This window comes from Chinchilla lanigera, unplaced genomic scaffold (assembly GCF_000276665.1).
Source record: "Chinchilla lanigera isolate Chin_1 unplaced genomic scaffold, ChiLan1.0 scaffold00019, whole genome shotgun sequence".
Lineage (NCBI taxonomy): Eukaryota > Metazoa > Chordata > Mammalia > Rodentia > Chinchillidae > Chinchilla > Chinchilla lanigera.
In genome coordinates this window covers 17,286,220-17,307,082 of record NW_004955420.1, presented here as the reverse complement: position 1 = coordinate 17,307,082, position 20,863 = coordinate 17,286,220, and the positions used below count along the sequence as shown (strand labels likewise).

Genomic DNA, 20,863 nt, shown 5'->3' with positions numbered 1-20,863 from the left:
GTGAAGTTTTCAAGTCATAACCTTATCTTCTAGTTAAATCTACATACAATATCAGGGCTATTTTGACCGGTCTTTGTAAAATTGCCTGCTTTAATGTTCATAAAATTTTCCAATACATCAACCTTACTTAAAATGTTGATTATTACAAACTCCAAAGTCTGATCAAATTGGAAATTCCATGCGCTAGCAAATGCAGGAGGGGAACATTTTAGTTTTTTCATATTTTTTATGTACTGGTGATTGAACTCAGGACCTTGTGCTTCACAAGAAGACGCTGTGCCACTGAGCTATATCCCTAGCTGCAGCTCTTTCCTATATGACAAGCCTAATATTATTTTATATATAGCAACATCCTTTTTGCTTTTATATTTTATGAACATGACTTGAATTAAAGATCTCTGGTTCTGAAGGAAACTTGTACTTGTTATAGCAGTACAGCTTGAGTACCCCTCATACAAAAATTAGAAATTTAAAATGCTTCAAAGTCAAAATTTTGAGCATTAACCTGATGTTAAAAGTGGAAAATTCTGTATCAGACTTCCTGTGATAGGTAGTCATGTGCATAAAGTGTATATAAAAACATAAATGAATTTAATTTTCACACACGGTCCTGAAGTTATCTGATGTGTGTGTTTGCAAATATTCACAAATTTCAAAAGGTTAAAATCTAAAGTACTTCTAATCCTAAGTATTTTGGATGAAAGATACTCTAATCTGTTAAATGAAGAAAAAGTGTCAAATTTCAGCTTTGATGTTGAAATAATGATTCAGAAAGATAATTAAGTATTCGTATTACAGAAAGAAAAAAATTATTTCCAAGATAAAGCTGTGGAACGCGATCTCAGACAAAAGGGAAGAGAATGGAGAGGAGAAAGCAGATGATGAGACATCTGTCATGCTCCTCTCTTTTCGTTGAAATCTTGGAGAGCAATGGCACTTTGAAAACACTAAGGTGAATCAAAATGACACCAAGGACATAAATATTTTGCTAGGTTTTATCTTTGAAATTCTGAGATAAAATTGTGCCTCAGTTTGTCTCTAACACAGCAGAGTGAACTTGATTCCTCCTTGGCAAAAATAAAAATTATTCATCTCCATTAGAATATTACTTAGGCGTAAAGAAGGATAAGTTTAAGTTATTTGTGAGAAAATAGATGGCTCTTGAGACCATAATGCTAAGGGAATTAATCAGATATATAAGACTAACTTCTTTTTTTTATTTTAAAGAGAATAGTTAAAAAAAAAAAGAACAGTAGCAGAATACCAACATCACAGAAAAAACAAAACAAAGCAAAAGCATTAAAAATGATACAGGTTTTCAAAACCAAATGATAGGAATTCACAGTGGTTGTTTTATTACATATTGTTATCTTCAATTAACTTGCTCAGATTAGCAGACTTAGAATGCAAGATTGATCAAACCATTAAAGAGAATAAAAAATTATAATTAAAAGAACATTAGAGACGATACAGAATTTCACTAGACAAGATGGCAGGAATTCACCAATGGTTGTTCTATTGCATACTGCTGTCTTTAAACCAGTTGCTCAGATTACCAGATATAGGCATGTAAAATTGTTCAAACTTCTGATGGGTTCTCTAATAGGAGAAACTCAAAGTATACATAGTTTAAAGAACAAAATAAAAGACAGATGGTAGGAAATAGGGAGGTGGACTCTGTATAGATCGAGAGGAATATGAGGAAGGAGAGAGAAGAGCAGTGAGGGAGAAAGAAAGATTAAAATGATCACGAGGTGATGTACATAGGTACCAATCCACAAGATGAGCGTTAAAGGTAGGTGCAGCAGATCTGTCCTAAAAGTGAACCTCAGCCGTATTTTTCAGTGTCCCAAATAATATGAATACATGCGCATACAGGTGGAAATTTTTGATCACTTTATGTTATGAACACTGATAGCTTCTTGCTTTAATCAACCAATAGGACATTATTTTATTTCCTACAACACTTTGTACAAGTACATCTTTCTCCACATTTCTTGAAAACTTCTCTCCACAGTCCTGAATGTGGCCAATCATAAGTTTGGCCAGTCTGGAAAGGAATACTTGAAATGTAATAAATAAAAGTTTTGAAATGAATTTCTGCAGTGAATTGTTTATTTTAGAAACAATTGAGTTTGGCGTAGGTCATTAGGCAGGTAATAAGATGACCTGAGCAAGTAAGGATCTGAAGTGCTTATTCCCATGGCTTGGAAGTCATCATTTCATCAAAAATAAAATAGTGCTACTGTCCATTCTGAATTAATAGCTTAGTCACATATCCTTTTGTTTCCCCCGACACTGCACATCCTTGATGACTCATCAATCTGGGAGAATAGATACTTATTACCTACCATGACCTCCGGTTATTATTTTTTGTACTTTGGGGTTTTGTTAGGACTATCTTTAAGTTTTCTACAATTTGCTTTAGTTGAGAATTACAGAAATATAGAAGAGAAAAATATTACCTACATTTCTCCATTCATCCATGGTTCCTCCCCCCATTTTATTGTTCATATCAGTTTCTGATTTTAGCTTTATCTACATACACATTTTTATTAGTCTTCTATAATGAAAGTACCCTTAATTTCTTAAACAGTTTAATATACATTTTACTACTCATTTCATTTTCTATATAAAAAATAAAATATAAAGTTCATAATTTCATATACTTGCACAAACGTATAATATGGTACTAGGCAATCCTTTATAAAACTATAATTTGAAGATGAATACAGAACCAAATATACATTCATGTTTTCCATTAAAAATTTTTATAGCCTGAATACTTTCACGAGTATAAAATCTGCATATGATGATGAAAAAAGCATCAGAACAATAACTGAAATTATTTCAGATATATGAATGGGTAGGAAAATAAGCAACTAGAAAAATCACAAGAAAAAACGTTATACTGAGATAAGTAAAATAAATTTCAACACATTTAAAATAATACAAATAATAAAAATCACTGCTTTTAAATATTTCAGTTTTTAGCAGAAAAAAATATGTTGTTATGTCCGCTTACTCTTTTGTCTGCAATGTATAGGAAACTACCATTCTCTTTGATAAATTATTCCATAAAATATAATCTATAAATCTAATGAGCATGGATTGCTTCTATAACAAGAAAGTAGTATTGATTATTTACAAAATTAACCATTCAGAACTCACAATTCAGGGTTCATATTAATTTGCAAAATCAGCTAAATAATTTAAGGGTCTGGAATTTTTTTAGCAAAATGCTTCCTTTTAGCCCTATTAATTGCAGTTATTTTATTGAGTTTAACTTCCTAATCAATACCTGAAATTTTCCATGTCCATCAGAATTTGAGTTTTAAAAGGAAACTAAAACATTTTAAGGACACATCTTCTTTGATTGTGCAAATGGATTAAGAATTCTAAAGCTTAGAGTTAATATGTATGCCAATCATATGTATAGCTACATTATATGTGAAAGGGAAAATGAGATCAGCCTGCACATCTGAGAATTAGTTAAATATATATCATACTGAATTCACATAATAACTATACTATAAACTAAAAATCATATTGTAGAAAATATTTAGTAGGCAGGAAAACGTTACCATAATTCTTGGAAAAGATGAGTATAAAATTTCTGTTGCTTACATTTATATATGCCTGTCTAACTGTATAAGATTTTATTATGCGTTTTGAATGCATATTTTTCTAATACAAAATGTGCAAATGTGTGTATGTTAAACAATGTAATTTGGGACAGTTTTTTCAATTCTTTTCAAAGCCTTCCTATATGAGTTTTTTAACTTACTACTTGCCAATAAGCACGTGATCATTGCTGAAGAGAGACGCAGCATGTATTGGTTTGGATTCTCTGGAGGAGCAGGTCTCATTTCTATCAGTGTAACGTATAATTGTTCCAGGGTGTTCCCGGGTTCCCAGGATGGCAAACTGTAGAACTTACAGCGCTACCACACACTGGAGAGCTGGAGGATTCAGTACCTGCTCAGTCCAAAAGGATGGAAGGAAGCGGGCCAACAAGGGGAATCGAGGATGCAACCCTGGTCCAAGGGGAAGGACCAGAAGCTCCCCGGAGAGCGCTGACAGGAGTCTGCATAGGAAAGCGGAGGAAACTGAGAGCATGCGCAAAGACAATGGCAGCCAAAGGCCACGCTTGTTCAAGCTGTTTGGAGCTCTTCTAAAATACACAAACTTCCTTTTTCCCTTTTTTGTGGTGGGTGGTGGCTGGTGCAGCCATACCTGGGGTGGGTTTTCCTCAATCAGTTTGCTGGACAACGTGCCAATCACTCCACAGATCCACCCAGAACTGTGTCTCCTAATTTGCCACTATTTCTTAAAGCCGTCAAGTGGACATATCACGATAAATGGCCACCCAGTAACTCGGATGTGTTTTACTATAGATTTCGATTACTACGTACAAATGAGCTCCAGGACATCTTAAAATGCCCACTCCAGCTCTCTGGTGAATTCACTTTTTCCTCTCTGCAGTCACCTGTGATGGTTTTATTGTGAGATCTCCATGAACTGGGATTTAAATTAATTGGGATGAACTGGCTTTATTTTTCCCTTGGGCTGATTTCAACTTTATTGTGCTGGATTATTGTTTCCATTTTAGAGTAAATATCATAAGCAGCTAATTATCTTTGTCCAGGAATCTAAGTGCAGTTGGATTTTAAAAATTAATATTTACTTGATTAGACAAACTTACAACTGATTCTTATCTCCCAGTGGGATTTTAGAAAGTGCAGAAAGCCTTTTGTCATATCTCCCTGTTCCTTGGGTGCATATCTAACTGGATAAAGCTGACTTTTTCCTGATTTGCAATTGTTTTCCTGGCTATCATGATTCGGTGGGATGGTAGACAGCCAGTAGGTTCTTCAGTACACTGTGGACATATATCCTGGCTTGGATATAGTAATCTAGAATTTTACCTACTCTTCTAATATTCATTACAATTTAATATTAATAATTCTGAAACTATCATATTTTGGGCAATAAATTATAAAATTATTTTCCTTCTGGGGTATGATTATAGCATCTTTCTAGACTCCTGAAGAAATTCCACAAAGCTTTATCTTGACCACTTGAAACCCAAACCCAGTTTTTCTTCACACCACTAGATTCCTACTCTGGCGAGTCTTGTTGCCTGTGTTTGTGACCTGGGAGATGGAGTAGTGGGAGTTAAGATGCCCCAAACCAGTGACATCCAGGGTTGGCTCAACCCAAGGTATTCCCTTGGCTTGAAGAATGGGAATGTTAGGAGTCTAGGTTACTCTGCATCTTTATTTTCATCTTGTTCTGCAGCCAGCATGGTAGGTCACCATTCTCTGAATAGGACCCACACTTTGCCCTGTTTACTTCCTCTTTCCCTCCTATCTACCTGTACTGTACTTGTTACAATTCTAACATATGATAAATGTCTATAATATCATGCCTTTAGTGAATCCTGAATTCTTTATTTTCCCTCCACTCACAAACTTTTAAAATATGGGCCATAGTCTCAAAATCAAACTTTGAGTATAACAGGAAAATAGTGAACATTCATTGAATTGAATCAGTAGAAATGTGTATAACTAATTTTAAAATGTTGTGTTCTATGAAGTATGAAGCTTTTCATGTGCAAATGAAAATATAAAAGGTGCTTCTACTCTGCATGAAAGTTAAGGATAGGCCAGGCATGGTGGCACATGCCTGTAATCCCATCACTTGGGAGGCTGAGGCAAGAGGATCATTGCAAATTCGAGACCAGCCTGGGCTACAGAGTGAGCTCAAGTTCAGCCTGAGCTGCATAGTGAGACCCTGTCTCAAAAACGCAGAAAAAAAAAAAAAAAGAAAGAAAGAAAGAAAGTTAAGGATAAATGACAGCAACTCCACATATTGACTGCAATTTGGAATTTAAGATTATATACCTGGATGTGGTCAGGAATGCTTGTGATCCTAGGGCTATGGGAGGGTAGGGCACAAGGATCACATGTTTCAGCCCAGCCTGGGCAAGTCAGCAATTTAGTAAAATGTTGTCTCAAAGTTTTAAAAAGGGCTGGGGATGTAGCTCAATGTACAGGCCCTGGGGGACAAAAAAAACTCTTCACAATATTATGGGATAGGGAAGGCAAACTTCTTTTACTGATCATTTTACAGGTTAATCTGCTGATAAAGGTCAATTGTTTTCAGGTTGTACAACGATTAGTTTAGGGACCCACTTTCCAACTATGGAGTCCTTTATTCTTACTATCTCTCTATGAGACAAAGGAGTGATTATCTGTGTCTGTGTTGTAATCTGCTGACATGAATAAATCCTAACAGTTGCTGGAGATAGATATTAAGCTGTCTTCTAGAAGCCTACATCCAAGGTCATTGGAAAAACGTTTTTATTCATCAGAGGGCTGGTCTGGATCCCCAGTGCCTTTTACTTTCATTGCTGCCAACAGCATGACTCAAAACATCTAATTCCTTCTCTATCATTTCAAATAAATTTGCATGTTAATTAAATTGCTGCATAAATTTGGAGCAAGGACAGCAGCATAGGACTGGGTGGGTCTTGACATGGTTAAAGTCAAGGGAAGAAAAGGCAGTCTCTGGCAATATGGTGCTCCAGCCCCCAGTGGGGCTGGCAAGTCTCGGTACACACAAAGGGTGTCGCTGTGCAGATGCCCCTTCCCGGTTCCACTCAGAGGCCCTCCCTGTGGTGCAGGGATGGAGGAGGCCGACTCTAGGAGGTGGCAAATCTCAGGAGATAAAAATGAAAGGCAGAGTGTATTTTGGCCTCTTGCCTGATTGTAAGGGTGGGGATTCAGACTTCTTGCAGCACATTCATTAAACAGCTTCTGTTGCTTTCAGAGTCACTGTGACTGGAGGGCCCTGAGGGAACCGTGCCTTCAGAAAGCTCCTGAGATCCCTGGGAGCATCCCACAGGGGCTAGCCATTCAGTTTCAAAGATACTTTTACAATGAGAAATTAACTGGAAACACCCTTTCTACACCTTATTATTTCAGATTACAGACCTGGCATACAGATGAGGGGAAAAAAATTTAAAAAAGAATAAAACCTCCAAAACACCTGCTGTGTCCCTGAAGGGTATTATTTATCTGCTGATTTGCAAAGGCAGAGGGTAGACTGCACCCTCTATATTAGAATAAGTGTGCTTAGCATTGCAAATATGATTATTCACTTTCACTTTTGGAAAGTGCTACTTTAGAATCTAACATTTGCAACAGTAATTGAGAGATTTATTCCCTTTTATTTTATCTCTTTTTTATTTAGAAATACATTAATAGTTTTGACCATGATGTTGTTCTTGTTTGTTTCTGTGGTACTGAAGATACATGGCTATGTTCATCCTGAGATCTGGTTCCTGCCCTCTCTTAATTTTTCTTCCTATGTAACTAAGATCCCTGGGCTGGGCTCAAAGTTGAGACGGTCTTGCCTCACTGTCCCAGAGTACTGGGATTACTGGTATGTGCCACCAAACATTGTCACTTTTATTTTGATATTTTGCCCCTTACTCTCCTCACCCTAAACCTTTGGAAGTGGGATTCAATGTATACACTGTTCTCTTTTGAAATGGTGAAGGATTAACCCCTTTAGGATAAAGGTTGCAACTTTTTAAAATTTTTGCAGGGATTTAGTTTTGTTATTGTTGTTGTGCTGTTACCTAGAAAAATTCAAGGAACACAAATTTGAAGAGAAAAACTTTCATTATGTTGGTTATGGCTTGCGTCTAGATGTCCCCCAAAGCCTCGTGTGGTCATAGGTGGGACTTTTCAGAGGTGGCTGGTTCTGGAGTGTATGATGCTGAGATCAAGGGTGTGTGATTACTAAATTAGTTTGCTGATTGGATTGGCAAAGTTATGGGTAGGATTAAGGGTGTGAAAGCTGGATAAAATATAAGGGACAGGAAGAGGGTTATTGCTTGTCTTCACTTGCTGCTTGCTGCCTTCTGCCTGTCATGAACTGTTTCTCCTCTGTGATGCCCCTCTGCCATGCTGCTTTGCCTTGGAGTCAGCTGACTAGGAACTGAAACCTCTACAAGCTGTGAGCTAAATAAATCTTTCCTCCATTAACTTTGAGTGTGGGGTATTTGTTTCAACAAGGAGAAAATAACTAAGACAATGTTCTAATGTTATTTTCTGTTCTAAAAATGGAGCACTGTGCATAAAAAGATTAAGTCTCTTGTGAGCAATCTCTGTTAGCTGTGATGGGAGTTTTGAGCCCTAGAATAAACTTCTAAAGAAAATAAAGTAAAGGCTCCAGGGCCCCTCCATACTTTCAGAAGCTGTATGTCTGAGATCTGTAATAGTCTATAAGAGATGGTAGACTGCAAATATGTTTATTGGTCCCCAAAATAGTCATTGTATGTCCTAATAGAGAGAACATTCTATCTAAAATCAGAGCCAGAAGTGTCTTTGGACCTTAACTACTTATTATCACGAACCATATATAAAACTCAGGACCGGTTTTGTCATCTTTCAAATGAAAACCAAGGCACCTAACTCATTCTGATAAAATATTTCCAGTAATCAACATGTACTTCCTCCAGATTCAAGGGTTAGCTAGAATGAGTGAGGTTTGAAATACAGTTTATTCCAAGATAAATCCTCAAATATACTTGTAAAAATTAAATAAAACCTTAATCATTCATGATTGTTAAGAAAAGAATTTCTATGTTGAGAGGGTTATTGGGCTGATTTGTAAGTTGTACACAATTTTCTTTTGATATTACTCTCCCTCTTTTGAATATATGGCTGAGACAGTCTCAAAGAAAGCCTGCTCACAGTGTTCAGATGCAGACATCCTCATCTATTTTTTTTTTTTGGTTTTTCACCGGTACCGGGGACCGAACTCACGACCTTGCACTTGCCAGGCAGGCGCTTTTGCTGCTGAGCTAAATCCCCAGCCCCAACATCCTCATCTATTGATAATTCTCCTTGCAGAACTGCAACATTTAGCTGACATTTTTCCTCATTTGGTGAGGGGTTACAAATGAGAAACAGAAGGAGAATGCCACCAAAGGAGTTATTCTATGCGATGCAATTTGCCTTACAACTCAGAGTTTGTCTTCTTTGGTCTCTATCATGCTTTTTTGAGGTAAATACTATCTTATCAACATTCAGGACTCCACCCCAAACATACCCTCCCATGAAATCCTAAACCAGATTTCTGACATTGTGCCTTCAGTGCATAAATTCAGCCATACTTGAAACAGACTATTCCATTATGACCACAAAATATTCCCTTGATTTTGATTAAGCATGTTTAAATTACTCTTCTCCCATCTATAGTTAGTTTTAACATGTATTTTATATTTTATCAGTAGACCCCAAACACAAGGCTATATTTATTAAATACAAGTGGCTAATTATTAATCACATTACTTTGCCATACATTTGAAAATAGTAGTGTATATTTTATGACATAAAATTATAACATAAATGAGTATAGAAAACTTTTTCTTCATCCATTGCCGCATTCACTGAAAAATGTTCCTAAAAAAGGAGCCCCACAGAGGATTAAAGAGGTTTTGTCATTTCTTTATTAGTCATAAACTCATTACAAAACTGACTCATATAATTAGAAATATTACAAATCACAAATAAATCATATCATTTAAATATTAAGTGTTAAATTATAGTTTGCATTTGTCAAATAGCCAATATAAGTATGAATGTTTGTGCTTGTGTGACAAAAATGTAGAGACAATATGAAAATGCATTAAGGAATGAAATTAATACAATGTATTTATAGCTTGAGGGCCAAATCTGCTTGGTTTAGTATAAAAAATATGAAGACATTTACGAGTTAACATTGTGTGTATCTTTTGGTAACCTGAAACAAATGCTTATATGTATGTCCTAACTTCAAAGGCAGGAAGCAACATATAAAAAGTTAACACTGGGTATACTAACTATACTTTCTGATGTACCTGTGGTGCCTTAGTAAAGTTTGTTGTTGAATCCATTTGTCAAACCTGAAAAAAATTTCTATTTTTATGAATTAGATGAAGTTCAGCAATCCTGTTTTTAATACAAGTACTTTCTTTTCCTCAAATGTTTCAAAATCATAGGTTAGTATCATTGGAGTGTTAAGTAATCCCACTCATTAAATGTCACCTGCATAGCTGAGGCTTTCCAAATGTCCTTATTTTCGAGCTACTTCTGAGATACAAGAGTGATTTATTTTCATGTGATCAGAGGACATTGGAAATGAAATTTCAAAAATAAATACTGTCTTCTGATTTTTATGTGAGGAGAAGAAAGAGAATGCTGTACTCCTAAGGAACCTGACCCTTAAACAACCTAGTGTCTGAAACCCTCGTCAATGGGAAAAAAGTATCAAGCTCTTATGCTGAAGATAGTATTACTGTGGCCATATATCTCATATAAAAGAAGTACAAATAAATAAGATTACAGTTATGCCCAGAGGAAAAATCTATTATTAGAAAATGTTATGAACAATGTATAAATATTTATCCTAATCACAAAAGCATTTAGTTTTTATTTCCCACTTTAGCTTAATATTAACTGTAGTTTACTGGAGAAGAATGATAAAACCATAAATAGTAGAACATACACTCAAATGAAAGAAACTTCTAATTTCTCAACTATCAGCAAAATAATTCTCTATACATGATTCAAACAAATACCAAATGTTTATAGTTTTGATTGCAAGAATGTGTTCTTGTTTTCTTCCACACCATGCTTTATGATATAAGCCAGAACAAGTTGTCACAATTTGTCACACAAATGTTCTATAATTTCTTTAAAGCAGACTGAGACCAAGTTTTATTTAAAAGCTCTCGTAAGCTATGATATTTTATGTGCCTCTGTTTCATGTATCAAATGCACTGAGCTAAACCTGGATACATCCTCATGGTGCTCAACACATAACGTGGCATTTAAAATGCAAAATAAACGCATTAACTGATTTTGTTTTACAGCTTGATTATTTTCCTTTCACAACTGTTACATTGTTTACACAATTCCTAGTGTAGTAGGCTACAGTCAATTCTAATTCTTAAATTTGTTATTCTAAACAGAGAAAATTTCACCCACCAGGGGCACAGACACTAGACTAGAGTGCAAAAGGCACTCTTAATTTTTTTGTTGAGAAAGTTGAATGTGGTCTTAGCTTTTCCCAAGCCATGAGAACATTCCAGAGAACAATATTAACTACTATCTTGAATTCTCCTTCATGGCTGATAAAGAAAATTGACTGGTATAACATTTTAACATAGATGTTTTGTTCACATGACCAAACTAATCAGAAAAAAAGAAAGAAAAAGAAAAAAAGGAATGTCTTTGTTAGCATTCCCAACAGCACATGCACAAAATCTAAATCATGCAAGGTGATTTGAGAGGGAATGGGGAAGATAAAAATGGGAGTGGAACTCAACATGGTTGGATTCATCATTGAGTGAAGTTGATCTGAAAAACACGGGTGTATGTCTTTGATGTGTAATTTCTTACTGGGAATATTTGGACGCTTGAGGGATGGGAAAGGACTCATAAGAGCACTAAAAATACATGTGGTTTTTAAATTTAGAAAGGGAAGAACCCATGATATCAATAGTTGCATCACTCTATACACCTTTACTTGAAAATTGATGTACCTCTATTTCTAAATGCAAGTGGCTCTCAAACAGACTGAACTAAGCAAGGAAATGGGCTCCTAGTAGAAAAAGAATGCTGTAGTAAGAGCAATGATTTCTAAGGTTAACTACAAATGACTCATTTTTTAAAAAAATATCATATGTAAAGTTCACCCTACATAATATCTGTAGTTCTTATCCAAATGAAAGGGAAAGGTGCCAGGAATTACTTCATTGGAGAAAAGCTGAAGTGACCATGACTTGATGCATAGAATGTGAGCAAACATCTCTTTGGAATGCCATATTCATCTACGAAAAATGAACTTTCATGCAAGAGAAGTAGCTCTCTCAAAGTTTAAGAGTCGGGAAATGATTCCAGGTTTCATAAGAGCAGGCGCAGAGTCTAAATCTCTCAGAGGGTATCACAGTGCCTGACACAGAGTGGATGGATGAGATGTTCTACAGATATTTCAGGTGAGTTGATGAGTGAAGGAATGGACGACCAGTAGACTCTGCTACCAGAAGTAATAGTTTGTGAACCAACATTTGTGTACATTAAAAGGATGACTTGCTTTGTTACCACTGTTCCTCAAAAACATTCCTGCTTGAGCCATTTTGATTAAATAAAAAATGTCAAGTGCCAGGAGAAGCTGATATACAATGGGGCATGTTAAAAGTAACATGTCACTGATCAATGATACTGCTTCTTAGTGGAGTTATTTTGAGATGTTTTGCCCATGCCACCTTGGGGCATTCAAGTTTTTGAACTTCCCAGGACACAGAGCCACTCACATCCACATTGCAGCTTCTGTAGTGACAATGAGCAGACACTTATGTCTACCCCGTCTCAGCTATTTGCACACTCAGTAGCAAGTACTAGACCAGTACTAGGGCTCATTCTAAAGGCAGTGCTCAGAAAGACAGAGGAACAGGAAAGGAAGAAAAGCAAAAGGACTATGAGCTTTTAACGGCTTGATAAATGAAGGGACATTGTTAAGCTGGTCATAACTGGAAAAGTAAAACTGAAATTTGAGTAAATATACCAATAATTGGACACTACTGTTTCAAGTACAAAGCAAAGAGAGGAAGTGAACCGTAGGTGCTGGTGTGTAAACAAATCAAATTTAGGTGAAAGAAGAGCAGATACCTCTGCATATAAATTCTTGAAAGCCATTCCCTGCAGATTTAAGTAGATAACTGAAAGGAACTTTTAAAATGGCAGGAAAGAGTCTGGGTAATAGCTTCAGGGTTCCACATAGTCATAGTCAAGTGCAAGAGCGGTCTTTGTAAACAGAGTTCATAGCAATGCTCTGTGATGCGAGTGGGTCACTAAGACTGCTTAGGGACCCAGGTAAATTTCCAGCCACCCTCTTCATCTCTGCGCACAAAAGCTTGTCCCTGCTGAAAAGAATGAGTCTTCACATTACAGTGCGGACTCAGGGACGTGGAGAAGGCCATCTCTGTCTTGTTGGGAGACACATCCACATCCTGATAAGGAAGCATTCGGACCCTCACTGGGGGATTTGAAAGTTGAGGAAAGTAGTGAAGCTCTTCTCCGTGGCTGGCAGTACTGTGTAGCAGGGCTGTTCTTTCACCTTCACGGTGACTGGGCAGATCTTCTCTGGGGACATCTTCATAATCAACCGCTTCCCCTAGAAAGTGGGAAAATGTACTGCTGACTCCTCGGGGATGAGCGGAGAGGGCACTGTAGTTAGCTGATCTGGCGTCATCAATGGTGTCAAAGTCTTTCAACCCAAGCGTCTGGAGGACCCAGGGATCCACAGGGGGTCCAGGTTGTTCTACAGAGTTAGCAAACTCACTGGAGAGGTTCCTCTTGGCATTTTTGGGGTGGGGCGTCTCAGCAGGAGAGTACCTTTGCTCTTTAGGTTTCCTCTTCCCCTTTCGGAATTTCCCACATACTTTGGAGAACTCATCTGATGAAAGCAATTTCTAGAAGATTGGAATTTGAAAATTACACATCTTTCAAGTATTTACTGGCTACCATAATGCTGTAGACAAATTAAAATTTTATTTTTTCATACATTAGCAAACCTAGTCGGATTAGTGTCAGTGAATTAAAATCCATGCAAGGTGATAATTTATTTCCTAGAAACTTTAATTCATAATAATTATTTCCTAGAAATTTTAATTTTTTGCTCTACTTTGAAAGGTAAAATCGATAGATGCTGTGTTTAGCATTTCAGCTCGGGGCAGAAAAGACAGTTATGCTGATGGTGATGGCAATTATCATTTATGGAAGTATCATTCATAAGTAAATAAGCTATTATTTATTATGATTTTTAAAGGACTGGTTGAATGCATTATCTCATTGCATATAGAAGCTACTAATCTCCATTAATGAGAAAACCAGGGCACTTACAGATTGCTAAGGATAGCTCAGCTCAGATTTAATCCATACCCTTCTGAATCTAGGCAGAACCTCTGATTTAAGCACTATACAACATTGCCTCTTTATTTAACTAACTTTCAAAGCATTCTCATGAGATATATTATTGTATTATTCTAAATTTTACAAAACCGAGATCAAGAGAGATACAACCACCCAATTAATATCACTTAATAATGTTTCATTCATGGAATAGTGGGTGGAATTAAGAGCCCAGACTGAGAACTGTAAGATATGTTCCCTTTTTATCAAAAATATTGATTGTAAAAGAATCAAATCTAAGATCTCTGAACTGTTAAGTTTAATTAGTGTATCAACTTAGACTCAAAATATCAAATAATGTAGTTTGAGTGGAAGTAAGATAAAAATTGATAAGTAACCCAATAATAATAGCATAATGGGAAATATATAATAAAAAGTTTGCAGAACATCTGGGTAATATTTTTTGCATCTGTAATCTCAAAACTCTGGAAGGCTGAGGCAGAAGGACTGCAAGTTTTATCCCAGATTGGGCAATTTATTGATTTTATGGGACTCCATCTCAAAATAAATCAAAATGTGCTCAGTGCAAAAGCCTGACCCCAGTAACACACACAGACACACACACACAGACACACACACACATACACAGGAGAAAACTTGCAAAACCAAAGAAAATAAAGAGAACAAAAAGCCAAAAGAGAACAAAGAAAATGATAGAACAAATAGCTGAGCTATTCATCCTTAAGTTGGGAATAACTCATTTAAAAGTGTAGGAAAATCGTGAATGAAAGGTAATGGAATTCCACACAGCTAATTGCCAGTGAAGGTAGTCAGTGTATCTGAGCTCTAGTCAGATTCATAGCCTTTTAGACCAAGAGAGATTTTGAACACATCTTTTGCTTCATCCATTTACACATGAAGTTAATGGAGGCCCTAAGAGAGAATGATTTAGCTGAAGTCAGATAGCTAAAATACCTGACTTTTTTCATATCTATTTCTACTCCAGAATTTCATGTGTCTAACTCTCCTTTTGAATAACCTCTGCAGTCTGCATACGTCCCCGGATTAGCTTTTGTTTCTTCAAGAGTTCCTTTTGCAGTGCCTCACTGAATGTTGCAACCTAGATATTTCTGATAAATAACATACGCAATCTCCTGTGAATGTCATGTATTTCCTTAATAAAAAATTGATGCATTTATTAATGTATATCAAGACACTCTGCTTAGTAAATTTCTTGCATTGAATCAAGGAGCTTTTTTTGTTTTATTTTGTTTTTTTGTAAATAGTCTCCTTTCTCAATTCTCTGCCCTGACCTTATGAAAGAGATTGTTAACACACCTTGGCCTTTTCTTCAAGACATTTAACCAGCGTAGAATTCAGATATTGTTTCAGGTGATTATTCTCCTCGTGTAGCCTAGCAAGTTCTTCTTCCTTCTGTATCAGGGTATCTTGAAGCTGGAAAAAGCAGACAATGGTGAAGGCCACTCCACTATGTTGACTTAGTAAACTTATAGTCATGCTACTGCCCCTCGACCTTCTTAAACTTGATTATTCTATTTGTTTTCTGAGCAGAATTTCAGGGAGTCCTCTTTCACAGAGACCTAATTTAAATCTACACCCCTCTACCACATGACTGTTCAGTTTTGTGCTTGGAATTTTTCATTTATTACAAAGTGTTTGAAGAGATTAAATGACTTTCAAAGTTGAAACCACAAGGGAATCAGGTAGGTATGAAGGGAAATGAGCCGAATGCAACTGTTTAAATATAGAAAAAGCGTATTCAGAAAGGTTTGGTTCGACTCCTTCCATGCACACTTAAAAGGAAGAAGGAGGATGTGGATGCCTACATGTCCACTGTATTAAATTACTCTTCAGGAGCCACAGTAAATAAAACACAAAAAATGAAGTAATCTCCAGAAACACTTTTATAAGTATCATCCCTTCTTGCAGTGATTACTTAGGTTCATCATTTAAAACTATTATGCCACTCAGTATACCATTTGGTCTTTCCACCAACCTTTGCGATATCCCTCATAAATATTTCAGTTTCATCGATGAGGACAAGGGGTATTCCTGGGATCATATAGCTAAACTGTGAGAAATCAGTTTGACTATAGGTTTTTGTCTTCAGAGTGTTACTGCTTGTCTTAGTTCTTTTTTTTACCTAACTTTATCTTTCCCTAGATAGGGGTTTACCTTGATTCTAACCTACATTAGCATGAAATTTAAAAGAGGAGAAGAGGCAACTTGGAGTACGAGGAAGACACAGCGGAGAACAGCCCGCGTGTTCTGTCTAACACGGACCTGCTTGTTTCGGTAGAGCTGTGAGGAGAGCTGAGATTCTTCCCATGAACAGGAGTCCAGAACAGGGAAATTCAAGTCACAGGACGATGCTGTGTGGAAACACAAAATGAACAGCAGAGAAAGCACACTGGCCATCTGTGTGCGACAAATTCTTGAGACAATTTCCAAAGTCCGAAAGGTTTGATTATCCTTCTTGAAATAGCTATTTCTTCCACACAGGAAAACAAAATATTCAAAGCTTTCAGAATAGGGAAGCAAGTAAGGGGTGACAGAAATATATGTATGCACTATATGTCAATGTGGCTAAAGAGGTGAATATATTAGGGGGTGATTGGTCACATTCTTTCCTGACATTATAGTCCTGATGACTGAATTATAAAACAGTTGCATCTGCAGCATTTATTCATCGAAATATTTATTGTCTCTACCATTCTATGAAGAAAAACATTGTGATTCCAATATATTTTTCTAATTTGTATTCTATTTTCTAAAGATTTAAAGCTTCATAATATAGGGTTTGGTTTCGTAATTAATCCATCTTGGGATGCTCCCTTTTTTTCTGTCTGCCAGTCTGTTAAATTGGGTGAACATTATTTATTCGGATTTCTATTTGGTAACACCTTCTACTTTAAAATACTGTGCACTTTGTTTCTCCAAAGACCTTGATGAAAATTTCAAGACTATACCTACACCTTTATGTTTCAACTGTTTTTGTTTGTATAGTTTTATGACTTTTTAGAGTTTTTCCCCATATTCGACAGCAAGCTGTATTTATTCATCAAAATTGCATGGGCATGCTAAATTGGTTGACTTTTACTTTTGTTTTTCACTCTTTTACTATCATGCTGACTCTTGCCCTGATGTACTAAAATTGCTGTCACTGAAGTATTTTTTCTTAAGAGAAATGATGAGTGAGGAGACAGGAATAAAATTGTGTGATGAGTTGGCTTCAAATCTCTTATCCTCCTGTTTTTACTGTGGCTTATAATGTAGCCTTAAAACTCTACAACTTCCTGACATATAACATTACTTCAAACTTTTTTAAGTTTTTGTCTCTTTCTTAATCCCTTTCCCCAAATCATGTAGGATATTGGATAATAGTGCAGATATTTAATTCTGCACTGTCTGTGAGGGTTTTTTCCATAAAATTGAGTGTCATACAGCAATTCTCTTAATATTTATAAGGATTGTGCACTAAGCTCCAGGTTCATAATTAACGTTGTACATAATTTTCCTTATAGGATCAGTGATATAGTTCAGCGGCATAGCACCTGCCTGACAAACACAAGGTCCTGAGCTCAGTTCCAGGCACAAAAAATAATAATAGTGATAATAATTTTCCTTATATTCCCTTCAAAGTTAAAGTCAAGCTGGCATTTTGACTTCAAATGCATCTTAGTAGAATGCTCTTCATAAAACTTTCAGCCAGACCAAACTCTGTCAATAAATTGGGAATCTTTAAAAACTGTAAGTTATAAGGAGGAAAAATCTCATTTTCACTATTTGGCAAATAAAAAGTACCAAGTGTCATAGCTGACACTGAAAGAATGTGGGGGAATAAATCTTCTCTCACATCCCTTTTCTGTAGAGTCCTGGCCCATGATGCTTTGCAGCTATGGTTCTAGAAAAGGGCTCTAGGTCTATCAGGAAAGCAGAAAGGCAGAACTTACCCTGTGTCTGCGGTGCTTGTTGGGGCTCACTGTTGTCCAGGAGACCAGCAGCCCAGAAAGAGACCCAAGTCTCCGTGGAAACGTCAACACTAGATTCTGATGTTGCAGTGGAATACGGACAGTTATAGTTCTGGCCTCCTGAAAAATACTGGTCTTGACAAGGCAGAATGGTGTTCTGTGGAATTCAGTATAAGGAGTGGGGGGGAGGGGTCCAGGAGATGGAGGGACGGGGTGATTTGATGGGGAAAAGGGTGGGAAAAAACATACAACAATTACATGAAGTGAACCAAAAAGTGGTGAAGGTGTGAGGTATAGATCTAGATTAAACTTAAATTGTTTAATTGTACTGACTGAAAAGGACCGGGCTCCCTGACTTATCCAGTAATTTCCTTGGGCCTTTTGAGCAAAAAGCAGACAAGTATTGGATAGATCTAATGTCTGGCCATCAGGTGTTTCCTGTTGCAACCTCCAGCTTATCTAATAAGCTACTCAGCAAGGAAGCAGAAGAAATTCTAAATAATGCTTCAAAGATGTAAGAATTATTTGGTTTTCTCTAGCGAATATCTTAAGCATTCAGATTTGAAGGATAAAGTGGACACAACATCTTATAGAATACCTTCTTAGCTTCGCTGCTGAATCATATCATTGCCTTATTCCTTTCCACCCCTTCCCTTCAGTCTAACTTTCTGTTGCTAGTTTTATGGTGATAGGAATGCAGATATATCTGGATATAGATATAGACATAAATAAATATAGATTTTATTATAGATTACAGTACAGATTCTAAGACATATATAGATCTTAATATATATATGAATATGTGTATATATGCATATAACTGTCCCACAGATATTAAGTAAGTTTTCCTTCCATTCTAAGCATGGGAGCACAGTGTCACTTCAAGTAAACATCTAATCAAAGTGTAAAGAAGTTAAACACCAGAGATAATAAACTCTGGCTCCCTCCATCGCCTAGGCTCAATGCCATTACACAGCTACCCCATCTCCACTAAATGCCTGGCAGATTTTTTCCCCTGAGTTTGGATCTGGTGAGTGCTCTCTTGCCCTCTTCTCCTCCTACCCCAAACAATCTTTCCAATTTTCTAAACAGGGGCAGGAATGCAGCCTTCCTGGGTTAATTTGTACAACATCCCTTTCCTAATTTTTTTGGTCAATGTTTAACCAGGTAAAAGCCATTTCATTCAGGATTGGACAAACGCTTTTTGATCACTTGAGTCTTTTGCTGACTTGAGAACTTTCTTGAGCATACCATACACAGAGAGAAAACAAATAATAATAAGAAGAAAAATTGAGAAGTCACATTTTGTTAATGTTCTTAAAGTTTAGGGGGAAAAATCAGCTCTGAAGCAAGCGAAGCTGGGGCAGTGCAGACTGAAGAAATCCAGCCAAACGTTTATCAGTGCTATTTTCCTTTTACTCTAAAAGCCTGTTTACAGACTCTCCCCTGAGGTTATTATTGGAATCAGCTCTAAGCTATTATGCAATTGACACCTGAGAGGAAAACAAACCCCCAAAGGCGCTGAAAGCAGTTCAAGTCCAAGTGTTTGTGAATATGTGAATAATCTAGAGAAGAGGTGGAATGAAAAGTGGGTGCAGGTGTAGAGGGAAGTTAGGGAGAAAATAGAGAACAGAAGTAATAGAGCAGTAACAGCGGGGAGGAGAAAGAGGAGAGAGGGGTGGAGGGGAGCGGAGAGGAAGGGAGAGAGTCCCGCAGAACAGACCCGTTTTCCTTGGCAGGCAGCAAAACAGTCTTGCTCCTAACGTGCCATAAAGCCCAGATGCAAAGGACTCAGAGCTCCCGAGTTTTGCCAGCGGACTTGCTGACGCCAAGTCCTCACTTACCATCTTGCAGTGGGAGACAGCAATGCAGAAACAGAACCCAGAGTTAACTTTTTCCTATAGTCAGTGAGAGATTTCAATGGAACGGAGGGGAGGAGCCAGGAGAGGCGAGTTCTAATCTGCGGGAGCTCCCGGTGACGCGCGGGGCTCCTGGCAAGCGCTGCCTTCTGATTTGGTGCGAGGCTGTCAGACAGGTGACGTGGGCCGGGGACACCCAGCCAAACCAAAGTGACTCGCACTCTGGGCGACCACTGCATCGGACTGGGGCTGCGAGTCGGGCAGACCCGGGCGGTGGCGCGGAAACGGGACCTCGGTACCTGGCCCGACCCAGTAGGCGGTGGTCCCTCCTCCTCCGTGGCCGAAGCAATTCAGCCCGGACTGGCCGAGCGGGGGGCTCAGGATCAGGCCAAATCCAGCCGCATCTCAGGGCTGGGAAGGGCCCTTAAGGGTGCCAGTTTCACAGACCTCAGAGTCAGCATTGCTTCTAGGTACTTTTCAGGCCATCGGATAACTAATGTTAATTTGCTGTATGATGTAACTATTCTTTAACCCTTTGAAGTGTCTTATTTCACCCAGTTTCTGAAATATGGGATAAAGGTGTCCATTCTAGAATGTAAGCGTCCCAAGAATAGCGAGGTTTGCCCTCTACCCTCTCCAAGTGCTGGGGGCTGATTCCTGACATAGGATTAGGGGCTGTAGGGAGTGAATTAAGCCACACATTTAGGAATCTATGATGTTTTTCTCTGTGTTGGGTCTATCCACACAATTAATTATATAAAACACATTATCATAATTAAGAAAAATTAGTGTATTGTAATACTTCTCAAAATATTTTATTTCCTCCACCTTTTCTCTTACATTTTATTTTCACAATTCATCCAATGCTATAGAAGAAAGAAGAGTTAAACCATACTTAAAAAGATTCATCTACCGCTGATAGATCTCATTTCTACTTGCCAACAAAATGGATCTTCAAAACCACAGGAAGCAAGTATTCTTACTCTCCCTGTTTCACAGGATGGGGAATGAAACACTGTCATTGAGAAAAACAACCAGTGCA

At 37.3% G+C, this 20,863-nt stretch overlaps 1 protein-coding gene across 1 annotated transcript; it reads right to left on the bottom strand.

Annotated features, from left to right (window-relative positions):
* Nucleotides 1-9,508: 9,508 nt before the first annotated feature.
* Nucleotides 9,509-20,294, bottom strand: Gmnc (geminin coiled-coil domain containing). Its single transcript, XM_005383221.2, has 5 exons — nt 19,807-20,294; nt 17,945-18,119; nt 16,275-16,363; nt 15,309-15,425; nt 9,509-13,531 (listed from the first exon to the last, which is right to left on the bottom strand). The coding sequence occupies exons 1-5, from the start codon at nt 19,807-19,809 to the stop codon at nt 12,911-12,913; spliced, it is 1,005 nt and encodes a 334-aa protein (XP_005383278.1). The 5' UTR covers nt 19,810-20,294; the 3' UTR covers nt 9,509-12,910.
* Between the last annotated feature and the right edge of the window lie 569 nt (nt 20,295-20,863).